We start from the raw sequence: 10,262 nt of genomic DNA on the forward strand, positions 1-10,262 counted from the left end.
TTTTTAGGTGCTGTAGCTACAAGCAAATCTCATGTTGTCTCTGTACAAAGACCTTTTTAAATGTGAGAAAACAGAGTAGACCTACTCAAGATTTGCGTTTGGGCAACACATAACAGGCGAAACAATTAATTTATTCATGGCCACATTAAGTTAAATTATCTGTCCTGCTGGGAGCGCACAACTTCTTTCAGTGGTGACTGGCTGTATATAAAAGTAAATAAACTATAGCCTAATAAATGACCTCCTGACGCGAGTCGGATCAACAGCTGAGCAGCGTTTCCCCTCAGCTGAACATCTGTCGGCGGAGACGCTCAGAGAGAAAGTAACCAGCAGCGGATCAGCGCTATCTCTCCCTCCGTACAAATGTTCTGATCCAGCTCCACTGGACTTTCAAAGTAAAGGTGACGCCAGCTGTAAATGAGTTAAATAGTGAAACAGCGGCGCTTTTATAGCCGATTTTATTATTAAACTCTGAACAGAACCTGGTCGGGACCAGGTTATGAGCTAAGTATAAGTTACCATGTTGATCTAGCCGGGTTAAAAGAGAGCCACCTTTGTAATACAGGGAAGCCTGGCTTCTGTCTGTTTGAAGTGTTTTTTGTATTTCCAGCCCAGGAACATCTTGTGCGTCGCCGACACTGTTGCTGCTGAGTCTGACTGCCGCCGTACGGTTTGTCGGTTGAGTCGAATGGCACATGACCAGTGAGAGCCAATCACAAGCGTCAGTTTTGGAAGGAGGATGTTGATATGAAAAAAACTAAAAACAAACATGAATCTAGGGGGGGCGAAAAACTATTTGATAAATCCGAGCTTTTGCGGCGATTTTTCAAATGTAACTTAAGTTGTAATCATTGAAATTTCCAAAAGCAACTGTAATTTAATTACATATTTTCTCCCAGTAATGTAACGGATTACAATTACGTAAATTTTGTAATTAAATTACGTAACGTCGTTACATGTAATTCGTTACTCCCCAACACTGCCTGTAAGTAATACCTTCATGAGGATTCAGCAGTATTGCAGTGTAGAAATACTCTGTTTAAATTCATATTAACATCCAAGTATACTTTTAGTACCAAATGTATGTTTACATCATGCAAAGTGGCTCATTTCAGTATAAGCGAGGGACCACTTTTTTGTCCCAAATGACCACATATTTCACTGTCTAAACATGCCCCAAAACTCACCAAACTTGGAATAAGTCACACCTGCCAAAAAAATTGCAGAATCTATTGTTGTCCTCAATTTCCACCACTAGGTGGCGCTATAATCAAGGAAGGTGCGTTTTGGCTTTTAACTCACATATACTTAGTCACACATTCAAAAACCTTATATCCACGCACTTACTGAATTGTGCTGAATCTTGTGATATGGCCACGCCAATTTCCAAACAATATATTCCAAACAATACTCAAGTTATTAATTAACAACTTCCTGTACATTTTGCTCAAAACACAAAGTGTTGCATATCTCCACATTGGTCTGTCCCAATGACGTGAAACTCAGGTGAGTTTCATGTCATTGGCACACATGTGACAAAATTATAAACTTACTTTTTCCAACTCCTCCTAGGTCATTTGACCGATTTGCAAGTAGCATCTGTGGACACGACTTATCGAAAGCTTTCACCCAGGTCACACCTGTGGCGTGCTCCATTTTGATGCTTCGCCATAAAACCATCAACTCAGTATAACTTCCACATACAATTTGCCGTCTACTCTGAATTGCTCAAACTGCTTGCAGCTTTAATATTTGGTATATAACTATCACAGTATTAAAGGGGAAAACTAAAACTAAAAGGTGGACCCAAATGCAGACACAAGGAGACAGGGTGGGGAAGAACAAAAGGCGAACTTTATTAAACAAAATCTGAAATCTACAAACCAAGTGGACAAATGAAAGTGGGTCCAAGGACCAAAAAACAAAGTAGCAAATAAAACAGCTAAACAAAGTGCAAACAAAAAGGCAAAGTACACATCAAACACAGGAAAACCAGAAATCAAAGTCCAAAAACATACCGCTGAGGAACAAGAGGCTTGCAAGGAAACACAGAGAACTCGAGGGAGACATCATACAAGCACCAACAACAAACTGATAAAGAGTACATGGGAAACCAAGGCTGAAATACACAGACACACTGATGAGGGAACGAGGAATAGGTGGGGAGAGAGGAGGGAGTAGGACAGGTGAGATAATGAGGGAAGGACACAGAAGAGAAATTAGAAGGAAACAATACTGACAGAGGGAGACAAACACGCAAGGAGGAAGAGGAAAAGACAGAGAGGAGAACATAGAGGAAAGAGCACAGAGGAGAACACTGGGGAGACACAAAAAGGCTGGGACCCACTGGAAACTGGCAGCAAAGACGATGGCTAGGACCCTCTGGAAGCCGGCGGTGAAGATGAAGGCTGGGGCCCTTTGGAGGCCAGTGGCGAAGGCGGAAACCCTCTGGAGGCTGGGGGCTTGGGCTGGGGCCCACAGGAAGCCGGCGGTGACGACAAAGGCTGAGACCCTCTGGAAGCCGGCGGTGAAGATAAAGGCTGAGGGCTTCTGGTAAATGAACCACCAACTGAAAAACCCTCCTGGACCTTGGCAGGGCCACTGACGGAGGATCACTCCGGGCTGTCAGCCTGGGAGCTGATGGAGGTTAACAGGGAGGTGACAGCCTGGGAACCGACGGAGAGATGCTGGTGGCTGTCGGCCTGGGAGCCAACAGAGGGTCACCTTCTCACGTTCCAGAAGGGACTGGAGCCATACTTCCAGCTCCATTTTGCCCTGCTTAAAAACAGACCCTGCGTCCAAAATGCTCTGTAAAGTCTGCTGGGTCAATGTTTTGGTCAGTTCGTTCTATCATGGTATTAAAGGGGAAAACTAAAAGGTGGACTCGACTTGTCGACTTGGACGAGGAAAAACTGTAATTACAGAATAGAACAAGGTTGCAATCTAATCTGTAATTTTAAGGAGATGACCAAGAGCTTATGTCAGGTAGTGCGGTTAGGGTTCAGGCACTTTAAGTACGATTACACCTACAGACAAGTTAGACTAACCGATTAACCTTACTTTTTTGGTATGTCTTTGGACAGTGGGAAGAAGCCGGAGCACCCGGAGAGAACCCACAATGGTTAAAGCAAAACTCTCACCAAAATGAAACCTAGGCTTTTTTTGTGAATGTATATGAGTCAAACCTTTGTGTAAAAGCATAATTACGATGAAAGAGGCACTTTTAAGATTTACCGTAGTTTCGTTTTAGGGCAAGCTCATTTTCAATGGAGTGCTGGTGCACTCTTTTGCTAGCATCAAAATCGCTATTTTTAAAACTCTAAGGAGGCTTGATACAACATGAAACTTTGCACGTAGTATCACCAGGGTCTCTTCACATGAACACTAGCATTGAGAACATTGTTTGTGTACACAGAGTTTGCTAAAAAGAAAGTTTTTCTAACAACTCACCATAGCAGTAACTTGTTCCGCTCCCAGTCGTCATGGCAGCCGAGAAGTATCCATCTCAGAATGCAATGTAACTTAGAGGAGAGTTAAGGTGGACCGCGACTGTCTTCCAGCAATGTGTGACTTTTCCGGCTTTATATGAGGCTCCTCTTTCAACTTCAAGGTCAATATTGTTTTTGCTAACGACAAAACAATTAATTATCCGTGCATTTATATGGAACTAAGCTTTAGGAGTGGTCCACCTTAACTGTTCTCCATGTTACATCACATTCGGAGATCGACACCTCTCACTGGCAGGACGGCAGCAAGCCGAGGAAACATCTGCCAATGTGAGTTGTTCAAAAACGTTCTTTTTAGTAAACTCTCTGACACAAACAATGTTCTCAATGCTCGTGTTCATGTGTAGAGACCCTGGTGATACTACAAGCAAAATTTCATGTTGTGTTGAGCCTCCTTAGTGTTTTAAAAATAGTTTGATGCTAGCATAAGAGTGCACCAGCACTCCATTAAAAATGAACTTGCCCGAAAACGAAACTACGGTAAATCTTAAAAGTGCCTCTTTTGTCGTAATTATGCTTTTACAAGAAGGTTTGACTCATATACATTCACAAAAAATAACCTAGGTTAGTCGGTTAGTCTAAATTGTCCGTAGGTGTAACCCTACTTAAAGTCCCTGAACCCTAACCCCGCTAAGCTCTTGGTCATCTCTTTAAAATTACAGATTAGATTGTAAACATTGTTCTGTTCTAGTTTTTCCTCATTCACCTTTTAGTTATCCCCTTTAATACCTAGAACGAACTGACTAAAACATGGACCCAGCAGACTTTGTACGGAGCATTTTAGGCACAGAGTCTGTTTTTAAGCAGGGCAAAATGGAGTTGGAAGTATGGCTCCAGTCCCTTCTGGAACGTGAGAAGGTGACCCTCCATCGGCTCCCAGGCCGACAGCCACCAGCATCTCTCCGTCGGTTCCCAGGCTGACACTTCCCTGTGGACCTCAGTCAGCTCCCAGGCTGACAGCCTGGAGTGATCCTCCGTCAGTGGCCCTGCCAAGGTCCAGGAGGGTTTTTCAGTCGGCGGTTCGTCCACCAGAAGGCCTCAGCCTTCATCTTCACCGCCGGCTTCCAGAGGGTCTCAGCGTTCTTCATCGCCGCCAGCTTCCTGTGGGTCCCAGCCCACGCCCCTGGCCTCCAGAGGGCTTCCACCTTCGCCACTGGCCTCCCAAGGGCCCCACCCTTCACCTTTACAGCCGGCTTCCAGAAGGTCCCAGCAATCGCCTTTGCTGCCGGTTTCCAGTGGGTCCCAGCCTTTTTGTGTCTCCTCAGTGTTCTCCTCTGTGCTCTTTTCTCTATGTTCTCGCCTCTGTCTTTTCCTCTTCTTCCTTGCGTGTTTGTCTCCCTCTGTCAGTATTGTTTCCTTCATGCTTCCTTTTCTGCGTCTTTCCCTCATTATCTCACCTGTCCTAGGTTGCTTTTTGGTGAGAGTTTTGCTTTAAGGGTTAGGGTTCAGGAGTTCAGGGACGAGCTACTGTGCACTGAACTCTGGTCTTATTCTTAGCTGAGCCTCTCATATCTGATCTGAAGAGCAAGTTGACATTTTTAGACTAACCGATTAACCCTACTTTTTTGGTATGTCTTTTGACTGTGGGAGGAAGCCGGAGCACCCGGAGAGAACCCACAACGGTTAAGGGTTAGGGCTCAGGAGTTCAGGGATGAGCTACTGTGCACTGAACTCTGGTCTTATTCTTAGCTGAGCGTCTCATATCTGATCTGAAGAGCAGGTTGACATTTTTAGACTAACCGATTAACCCTACTTTTTTGGTATGTCTTTTGACTGTGGGAGGAAGCCGGAGCACCCGGAGAGAACCCACAATGGTTAAGGGTTAGGGCTCAGGAGTTCAGGGATGAGCTACTGTGCACTGAACTCTGGTCTTATTCTTAGCTGAGCGTCTCATATCTGATCTGAAGAGCAGGTTGACATTTTTAGACTAACCGATTTACCTTACTTTTTTGGTATATCTTTTGACTGTGGGAGGAAGCCGGAGCACCCGGAGAGAACCCACAACGGTTAAGGGTTAGGGCTCAGGAGTTCAGGGACAAGCTACTGTGCACTGAACTCTGGTCTTATTCTTAGCTGAGCCTCTCATATCTGATCTGAAGAGCAAGTTGACATTTTTAGACTAACCGATTAACCCTACTTTTTTGGTATGTCTTTTGACTGTGGGAGGAAGCCGGAGCACCCGGGGAGAACCCACAACGGTTAAGGGTTAGGGCTCAGGAGTTCAGGGATGAGCTACTGTGCACTGAACTCTGGTCTTATTCTTAGCTGAGCGTCTCATATCTGATCTGAAGAGCAGGTTGACATTTTTAGACTAACCGATTAACCTTACTTTTTTGGTATATCTTTTGACTGTGGGAGGAAGCCGGAGCACCCGGAGAGAACCCACAACGGTTAAGGGTTAGGGCTCAGGAGTTCAGGGACAAGCTACTGTGCACTGAACTCTGGTCTTATTCTTAGCTGAGCCTCTCATATCTGATCTGAAGAGCAAGTTGACATTTTTAGACTAACCGATTAACCCTACTTTTTTGGTATGTCTTTTGACTGTGGGAGGAAGCCGGAGCACCCGGGGAGAACCCACAACGGTTAAGGGTTAGGGCTCAGGAGTTCAGGGATGAGCTACTGTGCACTGAACTCTGGTCTTGTTCTTAGCTGAGCATCTCATATCTGATCTGAAGAGCAGGTTGACATTTTTAGACTAACCGATTAACCCTACTTTTTTGGTATGTCTTTTGACTGTGGGAGGAAGCCGGAGCAGCCGGAGAGAACCCACAACGGTTGAGGGTTAGGACTAAAGATAATCCTTGTCAATGTCATTCTGCTTTCTCATCATCAGTGTATCCCTACTGCGGTGTATTGCTGCTACAGAATTGCTGGTGGAGCCTGAAATCAGTGTCACTGATGTGTCCAAACTGAAAGTTTGACTTTGCCAGGTATTGTGCCTGAAACTGGGAAAAGCCGTACTGAGCCCTCTCGAGAGCCTGAGCAAATTGATGCTTTTCCTCCAGAGTCTCGATCTGTTTGGTCAAAGATTCCTTGAGCTCGACACGGTGCTTCTCACACATGGTCTTTTCTTTTATCAGAGCAGCCGAAGTCTCATCAACTTTCTGCTGTAACTCTGAGTTTCTTTTCCTTTCCTGTCTTAGCTTTTCTAGAAGTTTACCCTGTCTTGTCTCTGACTCCAATTTGAGTTCATCTAGCATGTTCACAAGCTTAGTGATGGTAGATTGACTCTCAGAGATGGTCCTTTTTTGTCTTGCCATCTCTTCATGGCTCTCAGAGTGTAGGAAGTGTTCACATTTCATTCTCTCATACGCTGTCTCCATTGTCTTGAGTTGAGCTCTGAGATCTGCACTCTCTTTCTTTTGCAGCTTTATCTTGTTACATGCTCTCGAGAAGTGATCATTCTCCTTCCTGACAGCCTCCTCAAGTCTGCTGCGAATTTCTGCTTCCTTCTGCTGCTGGCAGAGAGCAGCCTCACAGTCCCTCTGGAGGTCATATGTTCTTTTCCTCTCGTCTCTGATGTCAGATGCATACTGGTCGACTGTCTGCTGCAGGCAGGAAAAATTGCTGTCCTTGGCTTTAATACTGCTTCTAAGATTCTGAATATCAAAGAGCATGGATTCAATTTCATCATCTTTCTGCCGACTTTTCTCCTGCTGCTGACTGATGAGTTCCTTAAGTGCCTTGATTTCGGCAAGATGCAACTCATCATGCTCTGCTGCTTCTTTGTGCAGACTAGAGGACGCCTCCAGGTCCTTCTGGAGCTTCTCAATCACAGACTCGTACTTCTCAAGATCAGCTGTCATTTCAGAGATCGTGACTTTCAGCTTGTCTTTCGTCTGCTGTTCATCTTGCAGCCCTTTATTGTCAGAAGCCAGTTGTTGGTTTTTCTGAGTCAGGAGGTCCAGTTCTTCTGCTTGCTTCTTCTGCTGACAGACAGCAGCCTCATAGTCCCTCTGGAGGTCACCATTTCTTGATCTCTCATCTCTGAGGTCAGAAGCGTACTGGTCGACTTTCAACTGCTGGCAGACAGCAGCCTCATAGTCCCTCTGGAGGTCACAATTTCTTGTTCTCTCGTCTCTGAGGTCAGAAGCGTACTGGTGGACTGTGCCCTGCAGTGAAGAAACAACGTTGTCCTTGGCTTCAATTCTGCTTTTGAGATCCTGAATATTGAAGAGCATTGATTCAATTTCATCATTTTTCTGCTGACTTTTCTCCTGCTGCTCACTGACGAGTCTCTTAAGGGCATTGATTTCGTCACGATTCACACTGTCACGCTCTGCTACTTCTTTTGGCAGACTAGAGGAGACCTTCAGATCCCACTGAAGCTTCTCAATCACCTTCTTGTGCTCTTCACGTTCAGCTGTCATTTCAGTGATTGTGACTTTCAGCCTGTCTTCTGTCTGCTGGAGATCCTTTTGTGAATTCTTTAGATCGGCCACTTGCGCTTTCATGAGCTCTTTTTCAGCACGTTCCTTCTTAATGGCCTCCTCAAGTCTGCTGTCATTTTTCTTTGACATCATCTCTTCATTGGACTGAGAGAAAGTGTGGCATTTAGATTTTAGTCTCTCATATTCTGTCTCCATAGCCTCAAATGAAGCCCTGAGATCCTCGCTCTCTTCCTTTTGCATTTGTATTTTTTTACATGCTAGGGAGTAACGAGTCTTCTCCTTTTCAAGGGCCTCTTCAAGTCTGCTGTAAGCCTCTGCATTTTCCTGAAGCTGTTTTTTACCAAGCTGCCACTGTTTTTCGCCAGCCTCAAGTTCATTTTGCAGGAAATTGATTTCAGATAACAGTTCTTCGTTTGCCTGAGACATGTACTCAAAGTCTGCTGCTTCCTTCCGCTGCTGGCTGACAGCTTCCTTCAAGGAACTCTGGAGTTCCTCATTTCTTGCTCTCTCTGCTTTGAGATCAGAATTGAGCTGGTTGACTGTCTGCTGCAGTGAGGAAGCAAACTTTTTCTTGGCTTCAAGTTTGCTTTGGAGGTTGTCAATAAAGGACTGCATGTGGTCAAGTTTATCGTGTGTCAGTGGTCTTTTTTCCTGCTGCTCATTAATGGGAGCACTGGAATATTTGCCTCCGTTGAAAGCGAAGGGCTGCTGCTGGACTTTGTCCATCAGCTGAAAAGCTTCTGTCGTCTCAGGCTGCAGCAAGATGTCCTTCTTAATGTCCTCCTCAACTTCTTTTAAAGAGACTTCTGAATACTCTGAGACCACACTTTCTTCTGAAAACTGCTCAATTTCCAGCATTAAGTTCCTCTTAACTTCCTCCTGTAACTCCTGTCCTTCCCCCTTGATGCCTTTCATTATTCCCTTCTCCTTCTGCTTCTCCTTCTCCTTCTTTCCAAAATTAATATTGTCAGGGGGATTCATCTTCAGGGTCTGTGGAGGGTCCAGGGGTGGGATGGGTAGAAGTCCTCCTGGTCTGGGTTTGTCCATAACACACTCCTGAGACTTCTCTGATGTCACAGATCCACCGCTCTTTAAGAGGTAAAACAATTGTTAGTTTACGGCAACACCTCAAAACATCAACATTACTTTAATGAAAAGAAGTAAAGCAGGTAGATCACCACACTGGATCATCTGATTATAATGAAATATTACTGATAACTATTATGTCAGTTATTTTTAAACAGCTCTATCAGCTGTATTATTGAATTACTTACCGTTGTGATTGACTTTCCAAATCTCTTCTCTTTCCTGTCAATCCCTGGTAGCGGTGGGGGGACCAGAGACCACCCGGTCGGCAGGGCCGCCTGTTGGATGGGTAAAAGTCCTCCTGGTTTGGGTTTGTCGAGAACACGATCATGGGACTTCTCTGATGTCACAGATCCACCGCTCTGTAAGAGGTAAAACAATTGTTAGTTCACAGCAACACCTCAAAACATCAACATTACTTGACAGCTCTATTAGCTGTATTATTGTATTACTTACCGTTGTGATTGACTTTCCAAATCTCTTCTCTTTCCTCTCAATCCCTAGGAGCGTTGGGGGGGCCAGAGAACACCTGGATGGCACTGACGCCCGTGGGATGTTTGAAAGTCCTCCTGGTCTGGGTTTGTCCAGAACACGATCATGGGACTTCTCTGATGTCACAGATCCACCGCTCTGTAAGAGGTAAAACAATTGTTAGTTCACAGCAACACCTCAAAACATCAACATTACTTTAATCACAAGAAGTAAAGCAGGTAGATCACGACACTGGATCATCTGATTATAATGAAATATTACTGATAACTATTATGTCACTTAATTTTAAACAGCTCTATCAGCTGCATTACTGAATTACTTACCGTTGTGATTGACTTTCCAAATCTCTTCTCTTTCCTCTCAATCCCTGGGAGCAGTGGGGGGGCCAGAGACAACCCGGTCGGCAGGGACGGTAGGGCCTGCAGGGAAAATTGTCCTGCTCTTCTATTCATCTTCTTATCTTGACGAAATTACCGCCCTGAAAATCTTGCCTCGATATAGCTGGGATAAAACCTGGCTTTGTAAATTCCTAAACTGACTTACAACACTCGTAACACCTCTACTACTGTAATGTGTGTCTAACCTGCAGTGAAGAAAGTCTGTAAGTCACTTTCGACAACAGTTCTGCTAAATGCCCTAAAGAGTTTACCAGATTCTAGAATCTAGATCAAAGCCCCAGTTCTCAATTTGAAAAATAACATTCCATGCTGTTCTCCCATTGGTTTATAGCCTTACTTTAATGTATTCAGTCACATGAAAACAAAGCCATCTTGCACACACACACGCA

General features: G+C 44.7%; 1 protein-coding gene across 2 annotated transcripts; it reads right to left on the reverse strand.

Moving 5' to 3' along the window:
- Positions 1-6,145: 6,145 nt before the first annotated feature.
- LOC115581080 (intracellular protein transport protein USO1-like) lies at positions 6,146-10,094 on the reverse strand. 2 transcript variants are annotated; one of them, XM_030415925.1, is made up of 4 exons: positions 9,799-10,094; positions 9,440-9,613; positions 9,172-9,345; positions 6,146-8,986 (listed from the first exon to the last, which is right to left on the reverse strand). In XM_030415925.1, the coding sequence occupies exons 1-4, from the start codon at positions 9,925-9,927 to the stop codon at positions 6,347-6,349; spliced, it is 3,117 nt and encodes a 1,038-aa protein (XP_030271785.1). In that variant the 5' UTR covers positions 9,928-10,094; the 3' UTR covers positions 6,146-6,346. The 2 variants fall into 2 exon arrangements, with proteins under 2 accessions (XP_030271785.1, XP_030271786.1); XM_030415926.1 differs by lacking the exons at positions 9,172-9,345; positions 9,440-9,613.
- Positions 10,095-10,262: the final 168 nt, after the last annotated feature.

The sequence above is a fragment of the Sparus aurata genome, chromosome 5, assembly GCF_900880675.1.
Source record: "Sparus aurata chromosome 5, fSpaAur1.1, whole genome shotgun sequence".
NCBI classification, from domain to species: Eukaryota; Metazoa; Chordata; class Actinopteri; order Spariformes; family Sparidae; genus Sparus; species Sparus aurata.

Bases quoted from the DNA above. Each gene is read 5' to 3' on its own strand.
- LOC115581080 (XM_030415925.1), bottom strand. From the start codon at position 9,927: ATGAATAGAAGAGCAGGACAATTTTCCCTGCAGGCCCTACCGTCCCTG. The intron at 9,614-9,798 runs GTAAGTAATTCA...TACCTCTTACAG, and splicing joins TTGGAAAGTCAATCACAACG to AGCGGTGGATCTGTGACATC. The intron at 9,346-9,439 runs GTAAGTAATACA...TACCTCTTACAG, and splicing joins TTGGAAAGTCAATCACAACG to AGCGGTGGATCTGTGACATC.